The sequence below is a fragment of the Leucoraja erinacea genome, chromosome 8, assembly GCF_028641065.1.
Source record: "Leucoraja erinacea ecotype New England chromosome 8, Leri_hhj_1, whole genome shotgun sequence".
NCBI classification, from domain to species: domain Eukaryota; kingdom Metazoa; phylum Chordata; class Chondrichthyes; order Rajiformes; family Rajidae; genus Leucoraja; species Leucoraja erinaceus.
The window spans coordinates 11,861,693-11,877,084 of record NC_073384.1 but is presented as its reverse complement, the minus strand read 5'-3'; the positions used below and the strand labels follow the sequence as shown (position 1 = coordinate 11,877,084).

At 39.9% G+C, this 15,392-nt stretch overlaps 1 protein-coding gene across 4 annotated transcripts in view; it reads left to right on the top strand.

Moving 5' to 3' along the window:
* The window catches only part of kiz (kizuna centrosomal protein), a 122,118-nt gene that overhangs the window by 13,774 nt on the left and 92,952 nt on the right, over positions 1 to 15,392 (top strand). For all 4 annotated transcript variants that reach the window (XM_055638983.1, XM_055638982.1, XM_055638981.1 and 1 more), the window contains exons 2-4: positions 3,490 to 3,552; positions 5,156 to 5,312; positions 11,058 to 11,150. In XM_055638983.1, the coding sequence (XP_055494958.1) occupies positions 3,490 to 3,552; positions 5,156 to 5,312; positions 11,058 to 11,150 (313 nt within the window). The remainder of the gene's footprint in view (positions 1 to 3,489; positions 3,553 to 5,155; positions 5,313 to 11,057; positions 11,151 to 15,392) is intronic.

The window sequence follows — 15,392 nt, the reverse complement described above, 5'->3', positions numbered from 1 at the left end:
AGATCAGAATATTGGTCCTTTTTGGCAATGATACTTAGTCCAACTCCGATTAACGAAAAAAGGGAAATTGTCTTTAATTAGCACAACAGGAAGTAAACATCTGTGGTGGAATAAAAAGGCGGGATGCAGAGATATGTTGTCCAGTGATCAATCCCAATGGCGACACAAGAGACTGCAGATGCTGCAATCATGAGTGAAATACAAAATACTGAAGGAACTCTGGGTCAGGCAGCATCTATGGACGGAATAGAGAGATGACGTTTCATGTTGGGACTCTTCTTTCTCCAGCACTTTGATTTTAACTCATCAATCCCAATGTCAATGGTTTACAAGCATACCACTTTGATCCTGATTTGAACTGCTATGTGAATGTGGTGACACTATTAAATAAGCCAGCGAACAGGCTTGATGAGGAGCTGTGTATTACTCTCTGGCAGTGAGGGAGATCTGCCAATATAATGGGGTCCCTGCTGCAGAGTGCAAACCATTACATGAAGTCCTTGCCAGCAAGTGGTCGAAAAGGTACTGATCATATTGCATCCTTCGTTCTTGTAGCTATAAGTTGTGCCATTGCAGAATTTAGTTTAGAGATACCGTGTGGAAACTTGTGCCGACCAGCAATCACCTGTACACTAATTTCTTACCTTAGTTCTAGATCTACCTCACTGTTTAAATGAAAGGAAAAGGAAAGAAACAGTGCAATTTGTACCAATGCTGTAGTCAGTAGATTGCTTTTCCATGACGCCAAGGACTCTTGTCTTGCACACTGGTAATCAATTCCATCAATCTCAAATGCGTCTGCCGAAGGCTGCTGATTAAAAAATGTTGGTTAAAATTGATACCATCATAGAGGTCACAATAGAACTATTTATTTTTAATTCCATTCAAAAACCTTTATTTTTCTCTCCCTGCAGTAAGTGATTAATGTATTCAGGACACGTTAATTTGTTTTCATGACAACAGTACACATTGATCGAAGGCAGTCCCTCTGGACCGAGGATGACATGTTAATGATGCTTAATTGACAGCACTGAAGCCATTGCATATACAATCCACGGTTGGAAAGAGTAAATGCATTGCAGTACTATTGCAGTACTATGCAGTATAGAATAATAAAATCCCCTTTTCTTTGTAAATGTAGAAATCAGTTCTCTCAATTTATAAATGTAACCCATTTGTGGAATATTAAAACAACAAATCCAATTTACAACATATGCATTGAAGGAATAAGATGTAGGCAATAGAATTTGCTGCTTTCATGTATAATGTAAAATCTGGGGCTATTTCACCTATTCAACAACTTTATTTATACCAACTCACATTATATGATTTTACCTTGCACCTTACCTGGCTGGTCTTTGAAGTTGTGTATTATCCTTTTCAAGATTTTGTATGTGGCTACAAGGAATTTTTTATTGTTGCAGTCTTATTAAGATATTTCTTCTTAGTCATTGTACACTATGTGGAACAATGCAAGTCAAATCCTGATGAAATTGCAGCTTTTCAAAATAGCACTATTGTATCCTAATACACATTGTTCTGTTCATCTCCGAGCTGACTTAAGCTTATTTAGCAACGCCTTGAATTCAAAACTTCTATGTTTTTGCTTAATTTAATCCATAGACTTATACATCTTATGCCTATAACCTTGTCCAGTCTTACAGGCCTTTGAAATCACTGCACTGCGTGTAACCAATTCCTGCACATTACCGATTTATGTTGCCTTATCTTTGTGGCCCAAGCCTAGCCCATGAATTCCAGTCCATCTAAATCTTTTTGCCACTTTACCTTTCTCCAGTAAGAAGTTGCTTAAAATCTACTTTGGATTCCCATTTCCTAATTATTTTATGGCTTGTGGCAGGTTTTGTTAAACAATGTTCCTTTGAAGAACCTTGGCACATTTTTTTCTTACAATAAGTTGCAATACGATTGCTGTTTCTAAGCAAGCATTCCCACGATAGCAGTGATGTTGAAGTAGCAGACTGTCCTGATTATATAGTTATGGCCCTGTCCCACGATGCGAGTTTACCCAAGAGCTCTCCCGAGTTTAAAAAAAAAATCAAACTCGTGGTAGAATGTACGTAGCGGGTACGTCGGAGCTCATGGATGTCTCGTAGCGCTCGTAATGCTAACGGCAGGGAAACGCCAAAACTCGTGCTGTTTTTTCAACAGTGTGAAAAATTTCCAAGAGTAAAAAAAATACTCGTGATGAGGTACCACGAGTTTGATTTTTTTTTTAATCTTGGGAGAGCCCTTGGGTGAACTCGCATAGTGGGACAGACCCTTAATGATGCAGGTGCAGACTGTCTAGAATCCTGCCCTTATCTGGCACTAGTTTATGAAGGAGTCAGACTATTTGGGAGGAGTTTGTTTCAATACTTCACTTTAGAGTTAATTCAAACATGATATGAAAAATCATTGTGCACCAGCCCTTCACTTGAAAGCACTGAATATTTATTTTTTTGCTTTAAAATGTTCAGAATAATTATTTAAAGATGACTACAAAGAATATCAAATTTGGCCAAGTGGTGATCTCAAAGAACCAAATTGTCAAAACTGATGTCATCCTTGTCTTTCGTATTGCAATGTATTTGCAGTAATATATTAATTGCTGAGCACCATTTTTGAAATATTTGTTTTCAAAGTTGTTGGGGTTGTGGATTGTGAAGAAGGCTATCAAAGTATACAATGAGATATAGATCAGCTACAGAATGAGGTGTTGCACTTCGGGAGATTGAATGCAAGGGGAGAATAGACCATTAATGGCAAGACCTTTAACAGCATTAATATACAAAGGGATCTTGGGATCCAAGTCCATAACTCCCTAAAAGTGGCATCACAAGTAGATTGGGTGGTAAAGAAAGCATCTGGCAGGGACAGGACTTTGGTCAAGACAGAGAGTCAAGAAGTCGTGTTGTAGTTTTATATAACTTTAGTTAGACTACATTTGCAGTATTGTGTGCAGTCTGGTCGCCCCAATTCAGGAAGGATGGGAGGCTTTGGAAAGGGTGCAGAGGAGGTTTATCAGAATGTTGCCTGGTTTAGGGGGCATTAGCTACTGGGAGTAGTAGGTACGGGGAGATGTCGGACAGACTTGGATTGCTTTCTCTGGAATGGCGGATGTTGGGGGGGGGGCGATCTGATAGAACTAGATAAGATTATGAAAAACAAAGGGTAGATAATGTGAATATTTTTCTCATGAGGGAAATATCAGATACTATAGGGCATAGCTTTAAGGTGATAGGTGCAAAATCAAAGCAATTCTGCTGGCAATAAATGCATATTATTTTCAGATTTGTGAAATGTATTATTTGTGTATTTTATGTATTTCAGCATTTGTAATTATTATGTCCCTACAATGAAAACTGCTTTGCTATTCCCATACTTCCTTGCTAATAATGAGCCTTGCATTAGTTTGAAAGTCCCTTAATCTTATTCTCTGATGTCCAATGCTTTAACTAATGGTGAATTTCCTTTTTTTTAATATAGCGAATGTAAAAGACTGGAGTTGGAAAAGAACCTTTTGGCATGCAGCAAGTCAGATCAGTGGATGTAAGTAAAGGATTGTATTGTACTATTACCATTGTATATCCTTTTGGATCATTAATTAACATTAATTGTGAATATAAGTCCTGTTAAAATTAATTGGGCGATATTGTTTTTGTGTAGTTTTATACCAAATGCAGAGCTATCACATCTCCTATAAGATGACTCGTCCTTGGTTTGTCCCACAGGTTTGGCACCTATTGTGATTGTATTGGTCAACCATGGCCTTACGGCTGCACAGAGACAGACTTCCTACATTATCCATTAGAACAGCTTCCACCTCCCAGCTTTAGTCAAAATTTGCATTGTTCCATGCTTTCGCTCCCACTGTAAGATTCATCTTAGGAGAGTGACAATAATTTAAACAGATATCATAGTTATTAAGATCAGTTAGTTTTGTTTGTCTTACCATTATTAATATGCAGGAGTATTAAAGCAATAGCATCAATAACAGAGCATATTGTAGGTGATATTGCCCATTTAGTGTCTGGGAATGCATATGCCAGTGAAACCCATCAGGATGAAGTTCTGTGAATGTGTTCTTGGTGAGTCCAGCCATGACACACATCTTTCCCCTGGGACCAAAGAGAGAGATTAGACCAGCCAGCATCAATCCCTTCCTAATCTGATGTCAAGAGGTTTGGATCTGGACAGTAATAACATCCACTTTAGAAGCATCAGAATGCTGCTTCTTTCCCAACTAAAATAGAACTGCATACCTACCGTTAATATATACTAAAGGTTTGCTCAGAAATAAGTCAAATAGTGTCAAAACCATTTTTAAAATCTCAGATGGTCAAATAAAGCTGATACAGTATATCTGGTTCTCTTCTCCACTTAAGGTGTAAAAATATATTATCTCTGTATCTCATTTAATGTCTTAATCTCTTGGTTGTTAAACAACTCCAGGTTTCCAATAGCTTGTGATCAAATGGCTCAGAATTTTAAAACTTAACCTCTCTGGCTTGGTCTTTCTTTCCTGCATTCTTCTTGGCTGTCAGTGTTTTGTGGTTTCATGATTTTACTATAAATGCTTATTCCTGTGATCCTGAATTTAGGAGGAGATGTCCACAGCAGCTCTTACATGTTTAGAGACACAGGAGACTGTAAATTGAACCTTGAGCAAAAACAAAAGGCTGGAGGAACTCAATGGGTCAGGCAGCATCCGTGATGGAAATGACCAGATGACATTTCAAGTCGGGACCTTACTTCAGCTTGGGCATTTGTCAAGATACTATTTGACCAGCCTGAAGAAGGAAGGGTCTGACCTGAAATGTGCTCTGACCCATTGCCTCCACAGATATTGCCTTGACTCGCTGAGTTACTCCAGTTGTTTATTTTTAACTAATTTTATTTTAATAAACATTATTTCTAGTGGATTTATCTACTTGTTAATTTTTCTAAGGAAGTCCAGTATTATAAATGTTGTTATTTCTGACATATAGAAAATGTCAGCGCCCAGTGGAGCATCGAAATGTTTTTCCAATGTTACACCAATGATCATCTAGTTCTCAGGCAGCAGATGGGAAACAGAGAGGGAAGCAAAAGTTGGCATTCTTTTACTTTGTGGTCTATTTGCTAATGCATTTCTCCATGTTCTTATTTCAAGGCGAAGCAGTGCCAGATTAAAAAGTTATTTAAATGAAGTGCGTGAACGGGAGAGAACAGCCCAACTTCGCAACCAACAATTGCTGAACGATTTTGAGAGTTTTCAAGCTCAGGTCACAGCATTGACAGCAAGCTCAGACACATGGAAACAAATGAAGGTAGAAGATTGCCAATTGCTAACCCAATAGTTTACTATTCAGTAGGTTGACATTTTTAGAATATTAAGTATTTAATTACGCGACAGGCAAAAAGAATGCCTAATTGTGATTATAAGACAGTGCCTTGAGCCGAATTTCACATCCCAACTCTATTTGTTCATATCTTTAGCATTATAGAAGAGTTTAAACTTAAGTCTCATATTTTGCTCCTCACCTAAAATACCTGTAGCTTGATAAAACAGCTCTTAAGATGAGTTATTTCAATAAAAAACACATGCAGCATTGTAAAGAACTATAAAATGGAGACACAAGAGATTGTATTATTATGAGTGGAGAATGGATTGAATGAGTTAGGTCGACATTGGAAAACTCTAATTGAACAGATAATTCTAAATTTAAAATTACTTAATAGTTATGATGTTTGGTGTTTTTATCATTAGTTTACCTTTGCAAGTGAGAAAATAGATGCATCTCAGTAAACAATATATGGATAGTTCACTGCATTATGATTGAAACATCAAGATAACAAGGACACACTATGTCAAACTCCTATGTATTGACAATAGCTCTGCCTTCAACACCATGATTCCAACTAAACTCATCCAAACTCCGGCACTCAGGAGTCAGTGCCCCCCTCTGCAGCTGGATCCTCGACTCCTGACCCATAAACTATAATCAGTTAGGATAGGCGACTAAACATTCTCCATTATATTTCGCAACACCAGTGCTTCACAGGGATGTATTTTCAGCCCCTTACTGCAGTTTCTAAACTCTCACGACTGCAGCCAAATTCTGCTTTAATTCCATCTGCAAGTGTACAGATGGCTCCACTTTGGTGGGCTGGATCTCGAACAATGACAAGTAAGGTAAGGAGAATGTGTGCTTCGTAACATGGTGTCAAGACAACAACCTCTTCCTTAATTTACAGCAAGACGAATGAGCTAGTTTTTGACGGCAAAAACCAAGGTGGTGTACATGCCACTATCAGCATCGATGGTGCTGAAGTGGAGATGTTCAAGAGCTTCAAGTTCCAAGGCATAAATATGACCACCAATTTGTTGGTTACTTGTTGGCTCCCTGCTGGTCTCCTAGTGCAAACCTCCCCAACCCCCTCCCTTCCATGGTCTCCAATACATTCGCATTCCTAAGAACTTTTATCCAGCCAGAATTATTTCCTCCCAAGTTACCTGACATCTGTTTCCTGATACCACCTTCCTAATCTCCATGACCAAACTGATCCATTCCTCTGATCCATTCCATGCTATAACTCCCCAAGTGACCTGCTGCAGTGTTATAAACATGCCCAGAGTTAAATGCTCTTGCATCTTGTAAATTAAATCTTCCCTTTTGTGTACATTTACAGATGCTTGGTTTAAGTTCTTCTTTCTAAAGTATTTAAATTAGAATGTTATTAAATATTAAGTGCAATACTTTGTATTTTTATTTGATGTTGAAAGTTCCACCATGATGTATTTTATGCACTAACACCAGAAGTTGCAAGGAGATCGAAGACCTTTTCTACCTAAATAAAATTTTTGGACATTTTTATTTTATTCAAATGGCAAGCTATTTACTGAGATCATCAAAAAATATGAATAGATGGTCAAGGAAAATTGCAACATTCACCACTTAATTACACCACTGAATTATATTTTGACCTATGTAAAGGTTAGTGCAGTGACATAGTCTGTTCAACCTATTAAATAATGGAAACAAATCCTTCATAGGATAAGAACTGTGACTACCTATTGAAATAATCTTGCTTCTTTTTTGGAAGCAGAAATTGTAATTAGTATGATTATATGGAATCTAAATGGAATTTATGCCAAATTTGATCAAAATGGAATTTATGCCAAATTTCTCTCGTCTCTTACTGAATGGCTATGGCTCTATAGGCCTTATTTTAGCACAAGACCTGTGCATTGTGTGGTATCAGTATCATTTTAACTTGCAGGTCATCATGGGTCAGTACTATCTTTATTTGATATCATATAGGAACTTAAGTCACTGGATAGTTATTAGGATCAAAAACTTCTATTGTTTTTTCTCTTCAAATATATATAAGCACTTCCCAGGTTATGACAGGGTTACTTTCCTGAGGTATTCTTATTCCGAATTATTTCTAAGTCAGAAATAACTGAAAAACAGTGTGTGCGGGAGGACAACAGAAATAACTGTAACTGGAGAGTGACCAGGCGCAGAGAGCGGAGCGGCCACCAGCTGGCCCCAGTGACTTTGTGAATGTGTCTGCACTGCGCTCCCAGCTCTGCTTGGCTAGACCCAACCCCTGACCTATCACTTGCCAGGCCTTGTCCAGCCCCCACCACTTTGCCAGCTTTCTCCCCCCTACTATAATTAGTCTGAAGAAGGGTCCCAACCTGAAAGGTTGTCTATCCATTCCATTCAGAGATGCTGCCTGACCCACTGAGTTACTCCAGCACTTTGTGTTTTGCTCAAGATTCCAACATTTGCAGTACCTTGTGTCTCTCTGATTGTTGTGATTCGTTGGGGGCGGCGGGCGTGTCACCAGTGATGGAAAGGGGAGAAGGCATGCAGAAATGCCTCGTTCCCATCCTGTAGAAGATGCCAGCTAATCTGTCCTACCGGTCTCCCAATGCTCGTTCATTTGCATGGGGTGCTCATAGGCTTTTTGTTCATAACCTGGGGAGGACCTGTATCCACAAGGCCAGATTGCCTTTAAGAAAGAAGGGTCTTGACCCGAAACATCTCCCATTCCTTCTCTCCAGAGATGCTGCCTGTCCCGCTGAGTTATTGAATTGAATAACCTTTAATAATCCTTTACAGGAAATTACAGAGTTACTCCAGCTTTTTGTGTCTATCTTTGCTTTTAAGGAATCTTTTTAATGAATACATTTATTACCTGTGCATGACAATCACAAACTTTTAAAGTACAGCAGCAGAATACCTCTAGCTCAGCATCCGGTGCAAAGTATTGACTACCAGCATACATCAAGTGATATTGGATTTGCATATCTGCAGTAGCATTCTCTCATTGTTAAACCATTTATACCGAAAGAACAATCTTCTGTAAAAGTGAAACAAATGTAAGTGATAGAAGGACAATTTTGAGGTCACTCAGAACATCAGATGTGTGTTTTTTCATTCTAAAGGATACAACAATTAATTTGCCATTTTATTGGTGCTACTTATGAAAACTGTAGTCATATATTGTTTTTTATTAGAGTGCTGCTTTGTTGAATGTAGAGGTCAATATATTTAGTGTAACAGTGCAATTTCCTCTGAAATCATTGGCGTTACAATAACATTTTTAACTTGAATAATTGACATGGTATATGATCTGTAATGTTTGCTTCAAAAAGCAAAATTACTAATTAAAGTTCACCAGCAGTTAATTGATTTTCAATTATCTTCAGCATTTGTACTAATTATGTCTGCACTATTATTTGGAACCGAATAATGGACTCAGTCCCTAAATTTTCAGAATCTGAGACAAATGTATTGTCGTGGATCTGCTCATTTGCTTTACTCCATATATAGCATGTTATTAGTCCAAAAGAACAAACCGACTTGTCAGACTTGTTAAATTGGCAAATAATATCACAAATACAATTTAATCAGCTATTGTTTGCACTGTTTCTTTCTCCCCACCCTCAAACATGGTGTACATTTTTATTTCTATTATTTATCTACTATTATTTCACTCTTGTTTCTTTTCACAACTAAACATGTGCCAGGTTTTATATTTTGTATTTCCTATTGATAGAGAAGGCCATTTGGCCTGTCAAGTCCATGCCAGCTCAAAGAGTTATTCTCCCACTAATATTCTCCTCATATTTCCGTCAATTCCACCACTTTCTTGCACACCAAGAGCAATTTACAGGGCCAACCATCCAACTAACTTGCATGGTCTTTGGGATGTGAGAGGAAACCTCACGATCCAGAGAAAATCCATGCAATCCCTGGGGGAACATGCAAACCTCACCCAAGGTCAGGTTTGCACTGGGACTGTGACTGGAGCCACAGCTCTACTAATTGTACTACCATGCACCTCATCACTCAGGATTGGGGATTGGTTGAGGAAAGATGGAGAGTTTGCAACTTTCGAATGAAAATATGCAATCATATTGTTTTGAAATGTAATATTTGTGAATATAATTTAGTTAGTAGCCTGTTAACTATGAAGAAAAGCAGGACTATGTCCATTATTTTCTTAAGGAAGAATATAAATATTTATCATAATTTAAGCTATGAAAAATAGGAAGGTGGAACTCTCAAAAGACATATGTAATTCTCTGAAAAATATCCTATAACAACTCTGATCGGATTTGCTAAACTTTTAATATATTGCCTTCCATTTTGAATGTTTCAATGAGCCCTATGTCACCACAGAAGATAGCAGTCTGCCACATAAGTAGACAACCTGTGGAGTGAAGTGTCATCTAGATTAGGAAATGTATCTTCAGAAAATAGTTTAAATGGATTGATGTTGTCAAAATTGCTTGTTGACACTCAGTTTCTAAATGTAATAGAATTGAGGAATATTAAATGTTAGGAGGGCAGTGAGATTAAACTAGGCGGCCCATGTGGAGCAAGGGCCTGTTTCTGTGCCATAACATTCTGTGATGTCTTGGGATTCATCTTAATCTTACTTGCTAAGGTATTTAGATAGAGCTCTTAGGGATAGCGGAGTTAAGGGATATGGGGAGAAGGCAGGAACGGGGTACTGATTGTGGATGATCAGCCATGATCACATTGAATGGCGGGACTGGCTCGAAGGGCCAAATGCCCTACTTCTGCACCTATTGTCTATTGTATTTCATGGCATTTTTTGCCATCCTATCCTTTCTCTAGAAATCTGAGTAACCATCTTTCCCCTCTAAATACTTCATGCCTGTTAGGTTTTTTATTTCTGATTTTCTGCATCTGCAATCTTTGATTTCTGTGACAACTGCATTAGCAGTTGATAAATGTATTGTAATGTAAAATTTTGCAATGTCTTGGATACCATTTTAGGATAGAAGCAGGAGTTGGCTTTTGATGAGAGGCAATTATTTACTGCTCATTTTTCTGTTTACTTGCTGAGGCCAGAGTAGATTAGACCTTATCACATTGACTGGCAGGTTCTACCAATTGGGTGACCAGGTAGCTTAATCCTGCCCCTGCTATCTTTTGTTCAATTAGATATTAGAGGGACAGCATGGAAACAGGCCATTCAGCCTACCAGGTCCACACCGAGCACGCGATCCCCGTACACTAGCATTACTCTACACACTTGCAATTTTACCGACGCCAATTAACCTACAAACCTGCACGTCTTTGGAGTGTGGGAAGAAACCGGAGCACTCGGAGAAAACCCACGTGGTCACAGGAAGAACGTACAAACTCCGTACAGACAGCACCCGTAGTCAGGATGGAACCCGGTCTCTGGAGCTGTATGGCAGCAACTCTACCGCTGAGCCACTGTGCTCCCCTACTCATGGCATTCACACTGTTCTATCAGGATAGAGGTTTCAGTTTATAAGAGAAGTCGGAAAACTTATTTTGCTATTACATGCTGTTACCAAAGTCACTGCCCAGTTGCAACATTCATACAGCTGCAGACATGGTATTTCTGAACCACATGGGCAAGATCTCACTCAGAGGTGCTTCCAGTGTCAATAGTCCAGCTATAATAATCATCTGATGCTATAAATGACTATGAATTACTTTGGTAACCATGAGATGAAAACAATATTAACTCCTATGCGTTACACCTTTTCACAGATGGAATATGAAAAGCAGGTGGAAAGGTTACTTCCAGTTTGGAAGGAGAAGTTAAAGACTCAAGGAATGGACAAGGAAAAAAACATACAACAAGTAAGGCTGGAAAACTTTGCTTTGATTAAAGGAAAAGCAAAGATATGCTCATGTGCAATTCCATTTATTATTCATGTGATTATTAAGAAGACAGTAATTATAAAATGAATATTGCCAAGATTGTGTATATTCAGTAGATTTACATGTTTCAGGATTGGGATGATCACAGATAAAGATTGAAAACTTTCAGACATTTGGAGATGTCATTGTTGATTTACAATTGTGTGGTACTGTACTTGGAACTCCTCATTTTTAATCACACCATCTTTTGATGTAGTTTGGTGAGTGAGGCGATATTACATAGACAATGACTTTGTTGAGTGGTGTGGGCTGAATCACCTGCAGACTCACACCAACAAGACTAAGGAGTTACTGGTGGACTTTACAAGGAGGGGGACACCCCTGCCCTCTGTCTCTATCATTAGCGTGGATGTGCAGTTTACCAAGGAGTACAAATACCTTGGAGTGTACCTGGACAGTAAACCGGACTGGTCCAGGTACACTGAGGCCCTGTACGCAAAGAGATAAAGCCAGCTGTACTTTTTGAGAAGGCTCCATTCCTTCAATGTCTGCAATAAGATGCTGCAGATGTTCTACCAATCGGTGGTACCCAGTGCCATCTTCTTTGGTGTCGTGTGCAGGGCCAGCAGGGCGAAGGCCGCGGATGCCAACAGTATTAAAACACTCATCAGGAAGGCTGGCTCCGTCCTGGGGGCGGAGTTGGATTCATGGGAGGTGATCTTGGAGGGGAGGATGCTCCTCAAACTGTGGAGCATCTTCGACATACAGCTCGCCCCCTTCATGACACACTAGTCAACCTGAGGAGTACCTTCAGCACAGACTGGTTCCACTGAGATGTAGTACAGAATGCCACAGGAGATCCTTCTTCCCAGTCGCTGTCAAACTGTACAACTCCTCCCACTTCTGTCGTGGGATAGATTGACTCTCCTCCCCAAATCTTTGTACATCCCCAATCCTTTCATTAACATATATATTAATGATAACCCCCTTATCCCAGGCATCCATCTCCAGGGCCTTCATCATCTATATCCTTCCTTATGATTTGAGATCAAAGCCGCACACATTACTCCATACATGGTCAGAAGAACCATGCGTAATTACAACACAATTATCTTACCTTTTGTGGCAGCCTTTTGCCAAAAAAGGCGAAAATGCCATTTCTTGATGTACCAGCATGTATGTTTTCAACATTTAATGAACATGGCACACAGATTGGTTTATGCGCCCATGTTTGCTTGCCTGTTTCCTTCCTATCAAAGTAAATAACGTTCTCTTTCTCACTGTGTATTCCATTTGTGATCATCTTAAACCATGAGTGAAGTTTTTCACTGCCAAGTTTAAGAGTTTCTTCAAGAAAACAATCTGCTTCCAGGGTCTTATTATTGTTTTGGATTTGGCCTTCTTGACGTGTGATGGAATCAAGGTTGTACATGTCAAGTACACAGGTTGAGGTCTTTGATGTGTTCCTTCCACCAGGTGTTGACTGTCTCAATAGACATGATCAGCCATGATCATATATGATCATATTGAATGGCGGTGCAGGCTCGAAGGGCCGTATGGCCTACTCCTGCGCCTATTTTCTATGTTTCTTTGTTTCTACAATAGGCGCAGGAGTAGGCCATTCGGCCCTTCGAGCCAACACCGCCATTCAATGTGATCATAGCTGATCATCCCTAATCAGTACCCCGTTACTGCCTTCTCGCTATATCCTCTGACTCTGCTATCTTTAAGAGCCCTATCTAGCTCTCTCTTGAAAGTATCCAGAGAACCGCCCTCTGAGGCAGAGAATTCCACAGACTCACAACTCTCTGTGTGAAGAAGTGTTTCCTCATCTCCGTTCTAAATGGCTTACCCCTTATTCTTAAACTGTAGCCCCTGGTTCTGGACTCCCCCAACATTGGGAGGATGTTTCCTGCCTCCAGCTTGCCAAAACCCTTAATAATCTTATATGTGTCAATAAGATTCCCTCTCATTCTTCTAAACTCCAGAGTATACAAGCCCAGCTGCTCCATTCTCTCAGCATATGACAGTCCCGCCACCCCGGGAATTAACCTTGTAAACCTACCCACTCCCTGAGTAGTAAGAATGTCCTTCCTCAAATTAGGAGACCAAAACTGCACACAATACTCCAGGTGTGGTCTCACTAGGGCCCTATACAACTGCAGAAGGACCTCTTTGCTCCTATACTCAACCCCTATTGTTATGAAGGCCAACATGCCATTCGCTTTCTTCACTGCCTGCTGTACCTGCATACTTATTTTTATTGACTGATGAACAAGGACCCCCAGATCCCGTGGTACTTCCACTTTTCCCAACTTGACACCATTTAGATAATAATCTGCCTTCCTATTTTTGCTACCAAAGTGGATAACCTCACATTTATCCACATTAAACTGCATCTGCCATGCATCTGCCCACTCACCCAACCTGTCCAAGTTACCCCACATTCTCATAGCATCCTCCTCACAGTTCACACTGCAACCCAGCTTTGTGTCATATCGTCTTCCTGAAGCGTTCGCCCACCTTTAATTGTTGGTCAAACTGACAAAGATTCATTTATTGACAGTTGAGAACAGCTCTCATTCTCTGTTTTAGAGTCATAGTGATGCAATGTGGAAAAAGGCCCTTCGGCTCAACTTGCCCACACCGGCCAACATGTCCCAGCTACACCAGTCCCATCTGCCTGTGTTTGGCCATATCTCTACAAACCTTTCCTATCCATGTACCTGACTAACTGTTTCTTAAATGTTGGGATAATCCCTGCCTCAAATACCTCATCTACCAGTCTGAAGAAGGGTCTCGACCCGAAACATCAACCATTCCTTCTCTCCAGAGATGCTGCCTGTCCTGCTGAGTTACTCCAGTTTTTTGTGTCTATCTTCAGTGTAAACCAGCATCTGTAGTTTCTTCTGACATATACCTCATCTGGTAACTCGTTCCATATACCGATCACCATTTGTGAGAATTTTTTGAGTCTGTTAATCAATGACCTATCCATGTGAATCTGTTGTTCCACCAAACTTTGAGTTCATTGTAGAAAAGATGGGAGAAATAGGGAGGACAAAGGTTATATTGGTGATAAGCTGTGCTGAAAGAACCTCATTGATAGATTCATGAGAGATATTAGAGAGGGGAAAGACTAACATAGGGGCATGTACACACTGTGAAATGAAGATCACAGCTATAGTTAAGTTCAGAGATTGGGTAATGTCAGGGGAAAGTAATAAACTGAGTAAATTTTACAAATGGATATAACCTAGAATAGGACTGTGTAATTCTGCCACAAACAGAGAAAGCAAGTTTCCGAAAATTGTTGAATTTGATAATGAGTCATGAAAGCTCAAATGTACTTGGGCAGTCGATGAAGTGCTGCTCCTCACGTTTACATAGGGTGTAAGTTGAAATGGTGAACAAGCTACAGAATGGTCAGAGTGAGAGTGGAAATGGAAATTTAACTGTCCATCCATAATGGATTTCAAGTTCTGGGACATATCTCTATCTCAAACAAGAGTAGACAACAATCTCTGGTGTCTGATCTCATGGTTAATCTGCTCCTCAGGCCTTGTTTAAGCCTGGCAGGCGTAGGCCTAAAGGGGCTGTCCCACTTGGGCGACCTAATTGGCGAGTTTAGAAGAGTTTAGGAGAGTTTGAATAAATGACATGTTGAAGACCTCCTTCGACTATGTTGAAGACTAGCTTCGACTAGCTACGTCTAACTTCAGGAAAATTGGACACCGAATAGTGGAGAGTGGAGATGACCTCCTTTGATCTCCTTCGACCTCCCTTCGACTATGATGAAGACTATCTACGACCACCTTTGACTACCTTCGATCACCGTTGACTACCTTCGATTACCTACGAATAACATGACGACCTACTACGACTAAACCTACGTAAAAAAAGTATTGATTTTTTTCCATGGCGACCATTTTTTACTCGTGGGCATTTTTTAACATGTTGAAAAAACCGGCGCGACCTACCTGAGGTCTCGAGTACACGGAGACCACTCTCGAGCATGAAGGAGAGATGCAAAGACCTACGACCTCGTGTTGACCATGCTGTGAGTATGAATCGAGGGCAAACTCGCCAGAACTCGCGGATTAGGTCGCCCAAGTGGGTCAGGCCCTTAAGGCTGGATCTCGTCCATGGGGCATACATGGAATATCATTGGTTAATGTTTTGTATTGTTTTGTTTTTTAATGTTATTTTTATACAACTTGA